Consider the following 17,229-nt stretch of genomic DNA (forward strand, 5'->3'; position numbering starts at 1 on the left):
ATCATCCTCAGCAAACTATCGCAAGAACAGAAAACCAAACACCGCATGTTCTCACTCATAGGTGGGAATTGAACAATGAGATCACTTGGACACAGGAAGGGGATCATCACACACCGGGACCTATTGTGGGGAGTGGGGGAAGGGATAGCATTAGGAGATATACCTGATGTAAATGACAAGTTAATGGGTGCAGCACACCAACATGGCACATGTATACATATGTAACAAACCTGCATGTTGTGCATATGTACCCTAGAACTTAAAGGATAACAAAAAAATAATAATAATTTTTAAAAAAGAAATATTCTCTCCTCCTCTGCTTTTTGGAATAGTTTGCATAAAATTGGTACTAGTTCTTCTTTAAATGTTTGGTAAAATTTGGCAGTGAAGCCATCAGGTCCCAGGCCTTTCTTTGCTGAGAGACTTTTTATTATGGCTCCAATCTCATTACTTGCTATTGGTCTGTTCAAGTTTTGAATTTCTTCTTTATTCAATTTTGAAGATTGAATGTGTCTAGGAGTTCATCCGTTTTTCCAGGTTTTCCAATTTATTGGCATATAGTTGCTCATTGTAGTCTCTAATGATCCTTTGAATTTCTGTGGCATCCATTATAATGTCTCATTTTTCATGTCTGATTTCATTTCGGTATTCTCTCTTTTTTTCTTAGTCTGGCTAAAGGTTTGTCCATTTTGTTTATCTTTTAAAAAAATAACTTTTCATTTTTTTCATCTTTTGGGTTTATTGCATTTAAATTTCATTTATTTCTCTTCTGGTCTTTACTATTTCTTTTTTTCCACTGATTTTGGGTTCAATTTGCTCTTGCTTTTCTAGTTCTTTAAGATGCATTGTTAGGTTGTCTATTTGAAGTTTGTCTGCTTTTTGATGTAGGCACTTATTGCTATAAACTTTCCTCTTATGACTGCTTTTGCTGTATCCCATAGGGTTTGGTATGTTGTGTTTCCATTTTCATTTGTTTTAAGAAATTTTTGAATTTTCTTCTTAATTTCTTTTTTGACCCTTTGGTCATTCAGGAGCATACTGTTAAACTTCAGTGTGTTTGTGTAGTTTCCCAAGTTTCTTTCTCTCTCTCTCTTTTTTTTTTTTTTTAAGAGTCTCACTCTGTCACCCAGGCTAGAGTACAGTGGCACAATCTCAGCTCACTGCAACCTCCGCCTCTGAGGCTCAAGTGATTCTTCTACCTCAGCCTCCTGAATAGCTGGGATTACACGTGCCCATGACCACACCTGGCTAACTTTTGTATTTTTAGTAGAGACAGGGTTTCACCACGTTGGCCAGGCAGGTCTCAAACTCCTGACCTCAAGTGATCCGACTGCCTTGGCCTCCCAACGTGCTGGGATTACAGGCATGAGCCATCACACCTGGCCTTTTTTTATGATTTCTACTTTTATTCCATTGAGGTCAGAGAAGATACTTCTCTGAACTTCAGTTTATTTGAATGTCTTAAGACTTGTTTTGTGGCCTGACATGTGGTCTATCATTGAGAATGGTCCATATACGCAGGAGAAGAATGTGTATTCTGCAGTTATTGGATGAAATGTTCTGTAAATATTGATTAGGTCCATTTAGTCTATAGTGCAGAAGAAGAAACAGTATCTGATATTTTTTCATCTGCACTATAGACCAACTGGACCTAATACTGCAGATTGAGAAGCTGATGTTTCTTTGTCGATTTTCTGTATGGGCAATCTGTCTAATGCTGAAAGTGGAGTGTTGAAATCTCTAGATATTATTGTACCAGGGTCTATCTCTCTCTTTATCTCTGATAATTTTTGCCTCCATCTGGTGTCCCCTCCTTCCCCATGCTGTGCTCACGGTTGTGTGTAAACGAGCATTCCAGAATGGAATCCAGGCCAGTGATGGGGGGATTGTCCTCGAGGAAGGCATCGGAGTCACACCTGCCAAGGACAGTATGTGTCCTCTTTGCATAAAAGGATGTTAAGAGCCTAGTCCAGTGAAACGTTTAACGTTGATGGGTTATATTCCCCTAACCTGAAATGTACCACTGAGTTGCTCCCCAGAAACCTGGGAATTGATTTTCCTCAGTATAAGTGCGCTTTGTAAAAGACTTCAAAAGTTCAGACCAGTATTTTAAAAAACAAAGTCTCCAGCCTGGAGACTCACAGCCCCTGCCCAGCAGGGGCATTCAGGGAGCACCCTTCTTGGGGCCACCTGTTGGTGACAGGCTTGGGGAAAGCAGGCAGGGCCTGTGGAATCTGCTTCTAGGGCACCAGCATCAGCTTCTGAGTGTGCTCACAAGGGGACTCAGTCTTCCGAGGCCCAGGGTGGGTGCAGTCATCTTCAGGGTGAGCTGATGTGCTAGACCCATGCCCATTGCAGGGCTCTCCTTCTAGAACCCCTTCCTCCTGCACACCCACACTTCACTCTCCTAACCCCTGGCTCCCCAGCAAGCCACCCTGACAGAGAAACCAAGGAGGAGGTACTTTAGGGGAGCCCAACAGACCCAGACAGGCAGACTCACACTGAAAATCCTGTGGGATTTCTTGCCGGAGATGAATACAGCATGTACTGAATGATTATAAGCATCATCACAGAATAGTGATTTCATCTGACTTGCTGCCAACATAGGCTTGCTGGGGAAGGGCTGGAGAGCACATTGACGTTCCCTTTAAGTAGGAATTGTTTTGGTGCTTTTCTTACACTGGCAATGGTGTACATCCCAATCCAGGCCTCGCACAGAACCCTGACAGAGCGCCCGGTTCCTTCCAGTCCTCCAAGGTCTTGGGAAGTCACCCTCTGCGCCACCCCAGAGGGGTGATCCACAGAGGGGCTTGTGGATCCAGCTATACTGCCTTGGGCTTCTTTGCTGGTGGAATCCTGCTATGTTCAGGCACCTCCGCTCCTCCACCTGCTTCAGAGGAAGGTGGTGCTTGGCCAGATCCCGACTGATATGGTTTGAACGTGTGTGCCCCTCAAATCTCATGCTGAACTGTGATCCCCAACGTTGGAGGTGGGCCCAATGGAAGGTGTCTGGGTCGGGGTTGCAGGGGGTGGGTCCCTCATGAATGGGATAGTGCTGTCCTCTTGGTAATAAGTGAGTTCTTCCTCTACTAGTTACCGTGAGAGCTGATTGTTAAAAGGAGTCTGACACCTCCTCTCTCTCTCGGACACTCTCTTGCCATGTGACACACCTGCTCCCTGTTTGCCTTCCACCAGGAGTAAAAGCTTCCTGAGGCCTCACCAAAAGCTGAGGAGATGCTGGTGCCTTCAGAACTTGCCTGTATAGACTGCAGGCAAGTCTATACTTGCCTGTATAGACTCAGAGCCAAATAAAACTCTTCTCTTTATAAATTATCCAGCTTCTGATATTCCTTTATGGTAACACAAAACAGATTAACCCACCAACTGTAAAAGCGTGCAAGGCCATCCTATTTAACCTCACTGTCCTGCCATTGACCGCGCACTGCTTTCCGCCCATGAGAAGCAAGTGGGTGGCTATAGGGACCTGTAGATAAAAGACGTGGAGAGAGGCTGAGGCCTGGTGTCTGGGCCAGAGGGGAGCTGGCTGCAGCACACAGTCACAGGGCTGTGGGCCCAAGTGAGAGTCCGGAGACTGACATACCTGGGCTTCTTGTAGGGGACTCAGTTATTGTCTTTAAGTTACTTTCAGTCAAGTTTCCTACTGCTTGCAGCCAAAAGTATCTTAAAGATACACTTATGTAAGACTTAAAGGACTAGAGCTCATCACTCAACACTAAACACTCTGCAGGCCAAAGCTGTTATAACAAACCCAAAATTCCAATTCTGTTTACTATAGCCTTACCGATAATGAATTGTATAATAAAAAGCGAGATGAATCATAGAATTGAAGTTCTAACCTGAATGTTTGGGTTCCCTTCATGTATTTATATGTTCATGGTCTGGTATTTTAATCAACCACTTGGATAAGGACATAAAAGTTATAGTTATTAAATACAATGCAGATTGGCCAGGTGCAGTGACTCTCACGCCTGTAACCCCAGTGCTTTGAGAGGCTGTGGAAGGAGGACAGCTTGAGGCTAGGAGTTTGAGACTAGCCTGGGCAATACAGCAAGACCGCATTTCTACAACAAAATTTTTAAAAATTAGCCAGGCATGGTGGTACACACCTGTCATCCTAGCTACTCAGAAAGCTGAGGCAGGAGGATTGTGTGAGCCCAGGAGTTTGAAACTGTAGTCAGCTATGATTGTGCCACTGCACTCCAGCCTTGGCAACAGAGCAAGACCATGTCTCAAAGAGTAAAACACTAAATAAAATAAATGGGCAAGTGGCCAAAGCTGAGAGGCATTGATTAATAAACTAATCATAGATGAAGCATTTGAAAATATGGACAGAATTTATTTGTATTTTATAATAATAATTTTCCATGAGCAAATGTAATTTATTCCACAACTATAAAGATATCTTAGTATTAGGAAATTCATAGACTAATTTAGAGGTCACCTTAGGAGATTACATTGATAAGTCAAATATGAACATCTACAGAATTATTTCAATAGATGCCACAAGAGCACAGAGAGAATTCAACATCTATCACTGATGGGGAGAAAACTCAAGAGTAGACCGGGAGCAGGTATATCCCTCCTTCACATAAATATCTCAGACCGACAGTCGTATCTTGCAGAAGAGTGAAACGCCACAGGCATCACCTTTCAAACCAAGCCCCACAAAAGATGCCCCACTAAGCAGCAAAGCCCTGTGAATTCAGACCAATGTGATAACTAGGAAGAAACATTTTAAGTGCTTGTTATTTATGTACAGAGTGTTCTTTAACCTTCACAACTCTATGACATAGGTACTGTCATTTTTCTATTTTACAGGCAATGAAGCTGAAGTCTAAGCAAATGTGACAGTATTGAATTTACAGTATGAGGCAGAGTTTACTGAGCCTAGATCTCTCTATTACTGACATAAAACAGAAGTGAATTGCATTCCTATTGGAAAGGAAATAAAACTGTCATTACTTATAGAATATGTAATTTTATACCCAGAAAAAAAAGACTAAAAACTGTTAAAGTTAATAATAATATGGTAAATGACTAGATACAGGATAACTATTTACATATAAGTATAAATAATGTTCCTATATGCTAGCAATAGTGGTTAGAAAATATAATGGAAACTCCTTTCATGACAATGACAAAAAAATTAAAATACAAGTAGAAATCACTTTAACAAGAATTTATGGAATTTTATGTTGAAATTCCAATAACTTTAGACACATTGACTAAATGCAGAGACATTCAATTTTTTTGGATGGGAAAAGTTAGCACTATAAAAGTCTTCCCAAATTAATGTACAGATTTTAAAACTCACATCAACATCTCAATGGAATCTTTTAAGACCTGAAAAAATGATTCAAATCTCATCCAGAAAAGGAACTGACAAAAAATAAAAATTCTAAAAAGTGTTAAGGGGACAAAAGTTATTACAGGTGGGCCTACCAGATCTTACAAGTTCTCATAAAACAACAATAAAGCCAGCATGGACCCAAGTAGAGGCACACGGGAGCTCTTCTTCCTCTTCTTGCTACTTTTCTGTATGTGTGAAATAACATCAAAATAAGGAACGACATTGTATCGAAGTCAATATGGGTGCCCACAGCACCTGAGTCTATTACACCAGGGGTCCCCACCCCTACCCCCGCCATGGACCACAGCCTGTTAGGAACCAGGCTGCACTGCAGGAGGTGAGCAGTGAGGGAGCAAAGCTTCATCTCTATTTACAACCACTTCCCATTGCTCATATTACTGCTTGAGCCTCACCTCCTCTCAGCTCAGGGGCAGCATTAGATTCTCACAGGAGCATGAACCCTGTTGCGAACTGTGTATGTGAGGGATGCAGGTTGCACGCTCCTTATGAGAATCTAATGCCTGATGATCTGTCACTGTCTCCCATCACCCCTAAATGAGACCGTCTAGTTTCAGGAAAACAAGCTCAGGGCTCCCACTGATTCTACATTATGGTGAATTGTAAAATTATTTCATTATGTATTATAATGTAAAAATAATGGAAATAAAGTGCACAATAAATGTAATGTGCTTGAATCATCCCAAACCATCCCTCTCCTGGCCAGTCCATGGAAAAATTGTCTTCCACGAAACCAGTGCCTGGTGCCAAAAAAGTTGGGGACCGCTGTATTACACCACAGAGACTTATATCTCTGAATAGATCCCAATTGCAAGTCCCTGGAAGAGAGTCCACTGAGGCCCGGTCACCTCTGGGCAGGGTGGCAGGCCCTGGGAGGCCAGGGTTTCTGTCTCAGGTGGGGAGGGCTCCTGGAGAGAGGGACCTGGAAGTCAATTCCCTGGTGTGTTCAACCAGGCAAGGCTGACTGGACACTCACTGGGATAAAGCACTGTGTTCAGGAGTTAGGTCAGAAAGTCCACCTTTTAATCAGCCTAAGAAGACTGGAGGCCAACAAGTTCATCTTCACAATCACTGAAATGTCTCTGAAGCACTGAGGTCTCAGTAGCAATAAAACAGAACTGTGATAAGATGATGCAAGGGAAGGATGAGTGAATGGACAGATGGACGGGCAGATGGGCCTGTAGAAAGAAGGGCGGATTAACAAGGGAATAAACTTACCTGGATGTCCAGGAAGGATTTGGAACTCTTTCTACTCTGACCTTGCGTAGTTCACTCTCCTTCATAACTGGCCTGACCCTTCCATTTACAAGTACCAAAAAGGTTTTTCTCAGACAAGCTTGTCTCTTCTTTCATCACACAAGCTTCACTGCAGCACCTTCTCCTCTGCCAGTGGGAATTAACTCCATACAAAAGGCACTCTGTGTGTATCTTTCAGGAGGCCACCCGAGATGACGGTCAGCATCTCCTGTTTGCTGCCTGTGGGTGGGTCAGGATCCAGCCAGCAGTGCAGGCACAGAGGGTCACAGAGCAACCCTGGTGACATCGCCACACAAAGCCCAGACAAGCCCACTCCTTCAAGGGCAATGAAGGGCACGGCTGCCCGCCAGAGGGCTGGCCCTCAGAGGGTCAAGCCAGCACACAGGTGTTGTGTTGTGTGATAGTTCTGCAGCAAGCAGCCAACTCAAAACCTCACGTGTGTGATCGTTTCTCCAAACACTTCGGGAGGTGGGTCACAGCCACACGGTCTGATTGACATCACATGACACACATTTGCCTCACCTCCTTATGCCAAATTAAGGCATATTCAGTTTTATCTCCACTAATGGCTCTTTAGCTATACCCTGTAATTTCAGTTTATTGTTTAATGGTTGCTCTAGATAATATTAAATATGCATCCTTGACCTAAAATGTGACCTAAAATGTTTAACATTGAAATAGAAACATTTTAAATGACAAAAATAAACAATTATTGTTTTAGAATAAACATTTTTTAAAAGTAGACTCTTAAATTTAACCCTTGCTCTTTATTCCAAAGGTAGGATTTGGCTCAAATATTGAAAATTACAAGAAAGTGACGCTGGTTCAAAATTAGAAACATTCTGACTGGACAGGTTGCCTGTTGCTGGTATCAATCAAGTAGAGAAGCAGGATATTCACTTGCTACATGAAATAATCATATCAAACACGTATAATGGTTACAATTTGTTTGTAATCCTCAACTCATACTAATTTTAATTCTCACAACTGCAGATGCTAAGGATTGTTAGAATGAATGGCCTTTATAATCTTTTCAACTGTGAGTCCATATACTCTGGTACGTCTGCCCCCCTTATTCCCAAATTTAATCTATGCTTATTCTAATATGGACCTTATACATTAACAATGATTAAAAATACCACCTTAGAGGCTGGGCGTGGTGGCTCACACCTGTAATCCCAGCACTTTGGAAGGCTGAGGTGTGTGGGTCGCCTGAGGTCACTAGTTTGAGACCATCCTGGCCAACATGGCAAAACCCTGTCTCTACTAAAAATACAAAAATTAGCCAGGCGTGGGGCAGGGACTCGTAATCCCAGCTACTTGGAAGGCTGAGGCAGGAGAATTGCTTGAATCTGGGAGGTGGAGGTTGCAGTGAGCTGAGAACGTGCCACTGCACTCCAGCCTGAGTGGCAAGAGCGAAATTCCGTCTCAAAAATAACAAAAAATCCTTTGGGATTTCAGTTTAATCATGATGAACTAAACACACATACTCATTTCTGCTTCCTCTGCAACCCCAACTGAAAGGCTAGAAGGGATTTTAAAAAAAAAGGTTGGGTGGGACAAACAAAAGGAATAAGCCCATGAGGACAAAGAAAACAAGATGACAGCAAATGCTATCAGGAAAATTTTGGTAGCAGGAGAGTTGGTGGACAAATGATAACTTAGGTTTCTGCTTTTTCCACTCTATTAGCAGCCTGCGAAGAGGTGGGCGTTTGGGAGTGGTGACAGAAATAAGCCATATAGCATGCCAGAAAATGTCCTCTCCACAAATCTGAGACCTAGAAGCAATGAGTTTCCTGGAGGTGGCCATGCTGAAACACTTAAAGTTCTGGATGCGTAAGGGCAGGAGTCCTGGATCCTTGCCAGTTACTGTAGCTATTGCTATTGGTGGACTTAAAGTCTACTTCATTGCTACTTATCATCTTTTTATTTTTTTTTTTTTTTTTTTTTTTTGAGACTGAGTCTCGTTCTGTCGCCTAGGCTGGAGTGCAGTGGCGCGATCTTGGCTCACGGCAACCTCTGCCTCTCAGGTTAAGCGATTCTCACGCCTTAGCCTCCGAAGTAGCTGGGATTACAGGCGCATGCCACCTCACCTGGCTAATTTTTGTATTTTTAGTAGAGACAGGGTTTCACCACATTGGCCAGGCTGGTCTTGAACTCCTGACCTCAGGTGATCCACCCACCTCAGTCTCCCACAGTGCTGGGATTACAGGTGTGAGCCACCACGCCCAGCCTCCCTGCTACTCATTTTCTATGTGTCTTCTCTCTCCCATGTTCTTCTCCTGCACTCTTGTGGGTTAATCAAGCATTTTTTGTATTCAATTTTATCTCCAATTGCTCTTTAGCTAGCTATACCTTGTAATTTCAGTTTGTTTATTGTTTCAGTGGTTGCTCTAGGGAATTAAATACGTATCCTTAACTCATCACAGTCTACTTCATATTCCTGTTATATCACTTCCTATCTGATGTAATCAGCTGTCTTACAAGAGCAGAAGTTCGTTGCCTCACCATGCAACCTTTGTGCTATTGTTTCAAATATTTTATTTCTACAAGTTAACAAACTTTATTATTTGGTGTTCTTTGTAGATTGGTTCTTTCAACCAACTTCCTGGATACATTTTTTCTTCCTTTGTAAAGGGAAAAAGACACAGGTCTACATAGTACTGAAAGATAAAAGCATCTCAGACTAGTATTCCTTCAATCACGGAAGTGTCTCTTCCACTTTTATCCTATTTTTAGAAGAGTAATCAACACTCGTTAAGAACTAAAAGAGAAGGGAACTCGCGTCAGATTTGCATACAATGTTGAAGGAATTTAAAATTATTTATAGCGCCTTTTTCTTTCCAACTGACTTTTTCATTGGAAATTTGTTCAGCAAGTTAAAAGCACATTTCTTAACCAGAACAGAACATTTTGTACAGCAAAACAAGAGAGAAATTTCAAACTAAAAAGAGATTTCATCACAAGGTTCGTATTTGGGAAGCAACTTTGCCACCTACCAACTTTGAGTGGTTTCAAAATTTAGTCTAAAATATTCTTATTTTCATAGGCAAAGAATGAAAACAGAGAACTTTTTATTTTCAGATAAATCAAAAGCATCAAAATTTGGATCTGTGCTTTCCAAGATTTAAGAGCTAGAGGTTAGAAATTATTTAAATTTTAATTATATGAAAATTAACACCAATTACTCTGATGCAGCTAAATAGAAAGCAGAAAAAAAATCTAACTGGAGACATTCTGTAAATTTAATATTTGTGCCTGGCTAGGGACGATGTGTGGGAATGAGCTTCACCTGCCAACGGGAGGTGCATCTTTTTAAAAATTTGAGTCAACAAGACCGAAAATAAGAGTTTTCTAAGAAAATAAGATATAATTTCATTCTCCCTTTAATGAGAATGTCTATGTTTCTCAAAATCTAAAATCAGAAGTTTTCTTTTAAAATGACTATGTATACCTGCTCAGATTGGATATTTTAGCAATTGGTTTATTTAGTTTGGTTTCTGGTAAACTTTGTATAACCTATTATGCCGTCAACAAAAAAATCCAGTAAAGCAATACCTCAACCCTACATTTTTTTTTCCTCAGTATTTTTTTAGTGACATTATTCCTGACAAATTGAGAAGAGGGTCAATGAGACACAATAGGATTTTAAGACAGAAAGGGGAGAGATTGCCTCCTATTGGAGAAGGCATTCAACACTTAAATCAGGGTTTTATCTATCACTGAGATGAGCAATATCCAAGAACTTAGAAACCTCCCTCATGCACTGGGTTGCAAAAAAGAGACACATAGATAACAGATTCAAACCCAGTTGAAGAGCATGGATTTTTAACTCAACTGACAAAAAAAAAAAAAAAAAAAAAAGACGTGGGGTGGGGGGGACGGGTGGAGACTGACCACAAAAAGAAATGTACCCCACCAGCATCTGGATGGTCACACCCAGGTCCTAAGACTGCCAGTCTCAAGGTTTGTTGTTTAGTGCCTGTGATGGTCACCATAAAGTGTCACCCACAGTTCTGTGATCCATAGCAGTTTTACTCCATTAACCATGGCTGGCCTAAAATGCCCGGTCTTGGTCTAGATTAGGTGAGGACTTATGAAACCAATGAAAATGTCAAAATAAGTACAGAGAAAATGAAATTCAACAATCCTATACTGATCACATTGTGTAAATGGTGTTTATACCTAGGTATAATAACACATTTTGTAGTAACTGGGCTCTTTGTTTAGGCTGTTTTAAAGATGCATAAAAATGCTTAACAGTATTTTTACTACCTGTATCCCTAGGTAGAGTCACCTGTATTTGACTCATGAGCAATTTCTAAGATTTGGTTTATCATATTTATAAGTCTGCTCCATTCGGTGTTTGCAGTTTAATTGAACATGTAGGTGGTATTATAGTTTAAGGTGGGTTTAAGCATTGAATGTTAATCAAAAACATTGATAAGCAAAGGAAAAATGAAAGTGACTGCTTTCATAATTGCTATATGCTCTATAAGTTGAGTGTAAAGGTTTAAGGCAGAAAAAAGGTACCTCAAGGGAATTAATTTTAATATACAAGATAATAAGTAAAGCAAGATGACATGGGAGTATTGCTTCCCATGTACAAAAGAACTTCTTAGGAACTAAAGCACTAATACTTTCTACAAGAGTGACTGTCACTGATTTCTACTTTACAACTATAGCTATGGCTGTGCAAAATGAAACTAAAATCAGAAACTATGACACCAAACAATCAATGCATTCTTATGAAATTCAGAAGATGGCCGTGTCTCTGGTTACTAGGACTTCTAGAAATTGAGTGCCTTAAAATCCTAAAGATTTTACAGACTATTAATATATTAACATGAAAACTGATCTTCTGCTAATGCAGTCTCTGTAATTACTACGAGAAAAGCTCTATTTAATGATTTTCCACATTTCGAAAAGTAAACTACATATAAGCAATGTTTAAACTTTTAATAAAAGAAAAAATTGATCAGACTACCTCTTTTCTGGCAAACATGAACCCCTTTAAGGAAAATCATTCGAGTCACATGAACCCACTGACTAATTTATCCATATTTTTAGCTAATTTCTCCCACAGGATTTCTATGTTGAAAATGAAACAATCTTTGATTCTTAAACAGGAGATGGATTCTATGAGTGGCTTTCTATAGGAGAAAAAACTTACTAGAATAAATGTTTTATTAGCTTTAGCACATCTACTCAACATTCATAGAACTGCTAGGAATAAAGAGTGAAAATAACATGAAAATGAAGGAAAAATGAGACTCAGAGAGATCAGCTGATGGGGTTAAAAAGACAAAAGCCTCAGAGGAGGCCTGCATGCCATATATGTACTGCTAAAGGGATGTGGTTCTAGAAACAAAAGGGGAGAGAATAAAATATCTATTGGCAATGCTTAAATCAAAATGTAATAAGACAAAACAAACTTCAGGAACTAAAAACCAAGGATAAAAGTATTGAAAATAAATCTAACACTAAAACTTTTCACTGAACTCCAAAAGCAAGTCTTTTGAACCACAGTATCATGTTAAAAACTAAGATTTTAAAGCTATGCTACCACTAAGGAATAGTTGCAGACTGTGTGTGTGTGTGTGTGTGTGTGTGTGTGTGTGTGTGTGTGTATGTGTGTGTGTGTGTGTGTGTGTGTGTGTGTGTAGATACATAGATGATATATAGATGAACAGAGAGCTGGATAGAGCCATAGATCGATAGAGATTGACAGGTCGATAGATTTTAAAAATTTATTTGCCATTCACTACTTTGCAACAATTCTCCCAATTTGGTTTGAAAAGAGACAACAGGTGACTTTTGTTTAAAGTCCAAGTAAAGAGAGAGGCCGTGTTTGGAGCGAGAATCCTTTAATAACTATATTTATTTCCAGAGAACAATAAATACAGAAATTGCAAGCAGTATATATAACAGTAATATCTTTTTTAAATATAGAATCACCTACTTTTATACAACTTAACAGGCAAACATGTTTTTTTGTTATTGTTGTTTGGAAATTAGCATTGGGAAAAGCTACATAACAGAGGAAATTCCAAGTAAAATCAAACAGTGTTCACTCTTAACTCTAAACACAGTGCTCCCACTACTGGTTCTGCATCGAGGCGGAGGGGAAGGCCAGAGGCAGGCTCAGCTTCGGGCGGCAGCGGTCTGGGGCTGCTCGGATTGGAGCTGCTTGCCAAGGTATTCCCTAAAAAATAAGAATGAAATAAGGAGAATGAGAATTTCAATAGCAAAGAATCACTTCCAAAATTGAAACACACTATGCACTGTCATATTTAACATCCAAAAATAATAAAATCCTACAAAATTAAACTTTTCCAAATTTCAAAAGTACTTGTACTGTATGACTTCTACTTCATGTATCATACACAAGTTATGACGACAAACTAGTCATTCTTGTATTTTTATGAATAACTTGTAAAGTTATTACAATTACACAAACAGGTGATTACAAGGAAGTGTAGTTACTTCCTGGGGAAAGACTACTTTCCTGTTCAGATAAAGGGGTCTTGTTTACTGCTACTGCCACTTCTGCAATCTAAGAAGTTCAAAATCACCTCAATTACGATTCTGAATGACCTCATAAATGAAAAACAAATGTCCTGCTGTTAGAGAATATGTGTATCTTCACCCTGGGATGACACAAGAGTACATGAAAATAAATCACCAAAACTAGCATTGGGAGTCCCCACACTAACAGGAGCTACTGGTCTGGGGCACTCACTCTGCCCCAGCACAGTCTAAAGCCCGCACAGAGACGGTCAGGCCAGAGCCACAGAACAATTCCAGGAGCTGAGTAGCAGCACTCACTCCACAGGTAGAGCAACTGGGGCTCAGAGCAGTGGTCCCCAATCCTTTTAGAGCACTCTCCTTCAGAAAATAAGCATGCGCCCACAGTATGTGCACACTTAGCTCTAAAGTACACACAGACACCACTGTGAATTCCAGGACAGAAAACAATCTTGTCCCTATTTTCCTTTGAGGCACTTGCCCAAACTTTTGTTTTAGAACCAATTAGGAAGAAAAAGAGGCTTTTCAAGAAAAAACTATTTAAAAGTTTTCCTCTTACAAAAAAGCATGAGTTTGGAATAGAGACGTAGGTTTACATTCCAGTTCCATAACCTCCCAGGTATTCCCATGGGGGCTCTAGGAGGCACTGGGTGTGCAGGCCCTGGCTGGGCTGCAAGCAGCAGGTACACTGTCAATGCCATCCTCTCTTGCCTATCGTCTATCAACTGTGTGAGCGTCACCAAGAAACCACCTTTGGGGGCCACCGATGTCCACAGGTAAATGTGACTCCGCCTCTCTCCACAGTGGTCCAGAAGAAGGCAAGCATTTCGCCTGCGCTGCTCTCCCCCTGCTACTGCAGCCTAGGCCAAAGCTGCAAAGATTTTAAGACAGAAAAGACAGAAGCACTGGGAATGCGGACAAGATGCCACGCAGTGGCAGAGCAGCAGGGAGGAGGAATCGGTGGCCCAAAGCATGTAAAGTGCCACGCCGCCCGCCCCAACCCAAAGGCTGCTCACTTTCTAATACCATGAGACTGAACGAAGCGTCCCAGGACACAGAAGTGGGTTATGATCTTTTCCACCCCTCAAGGAAAGTTCTTATAACTGACTCATTAATTTTGGATGTTATATTAAAGTGTTTAATATTCTTGTGCTACCAGGAACTGTGCTGACACACACAGACAACGGGATCTTATTTCTAACCAGAAGTTAAGTAAATAGTCATGTCTACTTCATGGAAAGGCTGAAAGGGAAGACATTCTATTATCTTTGTTAGACAGGAAAAACAAGAGTTTACAGCCACTATCTATGCTGCTACTCTGGGAATGCCTGCAACTTGGGAGCATCTGTGGTCACACAGATTTGTTTTCTTGGTGGTGGAGGTAATAATATTTATGGCAAATTTCCAGATCTTATATTTTCCCTGCATATATGTGAGAAATCAAGCCTGAAGTTAGATATGCTTCATTTTAGAGAGGTCTTCAAATATTTCAATTTTAGACTACTTAGTGCGGAGCCTTAGAAAACATTTTAAAAGTGTACTTCAAAGACACTGTGCCACTCTTCAATGACAGTAAGACATGGTTCTCTCCCTGAAGGACTGATGTCAACGACCAAGTTTTAAATGTAAGTTTTCAAAAACGACTAGTAAGAATGTACGACAACGCCTCCAGGAGCTCAGGCAGGGAACTGGTAAGTTACCACAAAGGGTCCTGTGTATGTGGTCACAGACAGGCTCCCAACCTGCTCCATCCCTTCCAGAGGCATGAGGGTAGTTTGTTCCCTATATCACACTTCACTAATACTTAGGAGACAACAAGTGGTGAAGATAATTCTTTCTTCACAAAAGGAACACTCTTGTAGGGCCAAAGTAGGACAGTAAAACCCGGCACAGGTGGGCTGTTCCAGCAGAGAATGAAAAGACACATGCAGCCACGGCTTCCACCCCACCATCTTCCACTCGTTTTTTGTCTTCCTGATCAAAGATATACATTACAGGTAACATCCTCTCCTACACAATTTTTTTTTTTTTTTTTTTTTTGAGACAGGGTTTTGCTCCGTTGCCCAGGCTGGAGTACAGTGGTGAGATCACAGTTCACTGCAGCCTTGACTTCCTGGGTTCAAGCCATCCTCCCACCCTAGCCTCTTGAGTAGCTGGGACTACAGGTGCTCACCACCATGCCTGGCTAATTTTTTTAGTTTTTGTTGCCCAGGCTGGACGCTAACTCCTGGGCTTATGCCTGCCTCAGCCCCTAAAGTGCTGGAGTTACGGGTGTGAGCCATCACACCCAGCCAGGCTTTCACTCTCGTTTTTTCGTACATACAAGGTAGCCCGGAGGCATCCACTTCTTCCTGACCTAAGTACGTGACACATAGAAAAATCAGCACCTCCTTTCTTCTGCCTAGTTGAGGGTTTATGTAATTTGGATTTGGGGGAAGAGCAAGGACTCATATAGATGAAAAAGGGTCCAACTAAGAACCTGCACATCAGCGGCCCCACGTGGAACTTTGTGAGCCTGGCTTGAGTGTTGTAGGTCAAAATGCCAAAAGCCCAGCAAGAGAAGAGCCCAGACAGGATTCATGGAAAGAATCATCCAATTTTCTCCTCAAGCTTTCCTGAAATTGCTGTTTGTTATGGCATGTGGGGTGTTAGATGGCTTGCTAACATACCAGGAGGAACTGAATGGTGGCTCCACTGAAAAGGGTATTAAAACACCTAACCTATACGAACTTTGGGAAAATCCACTCCTTTGAACTTGGCTTTTATTTATTTTATTTTATTTTATTTTATTTTTTGAGACTGAGTCTCACTTTATTGCTCAGGCTGGAGTGCAAAAGGAAAAACTAGTATAGATTTTACCTCAGGGGATAATAATGTATCTAGAACAAAGGATGCAAGGAGATCTTTTGTCAATTAATCTTGATATTGAGTCAGCCTTTCTCTCTATACACGAAGATCAATACAAAAAAATTTCAACTTATAATTCAGTCAAAAGGTGCCTGACTTGTACAAGCAACTTATAGGAATGTGACATTAAATCTGTGCTTCTGCTATCTAAGATGCAAAATTTGTGAGGTGCAGTATTTTTCTTCTTTAACTTCATCTACACCTGAAATCTCCTGAGATCTCAACATCTCTGCAACTGAAAAAAGGGCAGTCTGAAAACCTACTCCCCTTTTTAAAAACCCAAGTACATAAACAGCTCACAAAAGAGATCATACTGCTGCAATAGAGTTTACGTCTGATGAAGAAACCCTGAAAAACTGACTTTCACTTCCCACAAGGCACCACTGCGGCGGCTGAGAATTGACGGGGGCATTCTGAAGGTGACTAACTATCTGGGTTCTATTCTGTTAGGAGCTAGGGCACCAGGAAGCACTTACTTAGCTATAGTAACTCTTCAAACAACAGAAAGACCATTACCCATTCTAATCAAATGCCTCACCGTCACAGTATATTTAGTTGCTTAAAGACTCAAACATTATAGATGTTTCTTTCTTTAAAACTGTAATTGAAGACACTCTAATAGTATTTCAACATACAAACTTTACCTACATAATTTGAAATACATGGTAACTTCAGCTGTGTAATTTAGTGACAGGAAAAAAGTGATTTTCTACTGACGAATATATTAATCAATGAAAACTACTAAGTCTTTTTTATTTTCCTTTATTGGCCTTGCCTGCCCACCAAGTCAAGTAGAAAACCCATTGTTAGCAGCATTTTTGTACTGTTTTCTCTAGTCTTCCTTTGGTATGCAAATTTTTCATAATTAAAACCATAATGTTATTAGAATTCTACAGCCTGCTTCTTTCAGTACGTTTGTCATAATGATCATTAAAACTACATCTGAGTCATAATTACATGTTTCTTACTCTTTACCTATCCTGTTTTGGAAAACAAGTTGGTATAAAATAAATCATTAACAAACTATTCTTTTCTAAATATATAAACACAATTTATCTTAGAAAATATAAACTTTATAGTTGTTTATAATACAGATTTATATTTGGTTAAGGGGAAAAATAAATCATCAATAATTTTATATAACTCTG

At 40.5% G+C, this 17,229-nt stretch overlaps 1 protein-coding gene across 2 annotated transcripts in view; it reads right to left on the bottom strand.

Annotated features, from left to right (window-relative positions):
* Window positions 1-12,496: 12,496 nt before the first annotated feature.
* Window positions 12,497-17,229, bottom strand: part of ATP6V1H (ATPase H+ transporting V1 subunit H) — a 121,514-nt gene continuing 116,781 nt past the window's right edge. For both annotated transcript variants that reach the window (XM_017855291.1, XM_017855292.1), the window contains one exon: window positions 12,497-12,851. In XM_017855291.1, the coding sequence (XP_017710780.1) occupies window positions 12,791-12,851 (61 nt within the window). In that variant the 3' untranslated portion in view covers window positions 12,497-12,790. The remainder of the gene's footprint in view (window positions 12,852-17,229) is intronic.

The sequence above is a fragment of the Rhinopithecus bieti genome, unplaced genomic scaffold, assembly GCF_001698545.2.
Source record: "Rhinopithecus bieti isolate Rb0 unplaced genomic scaffold, ASM169854v2 scaffold_40655, whole genome shotgun sequence".
Taxonomy (NCBI): Eukaryota; Metazoa; Chordata; class Mammalia; order Primates; family Cercopithecidae; genus Rhinopithecus; species Rhinopithecus bieti.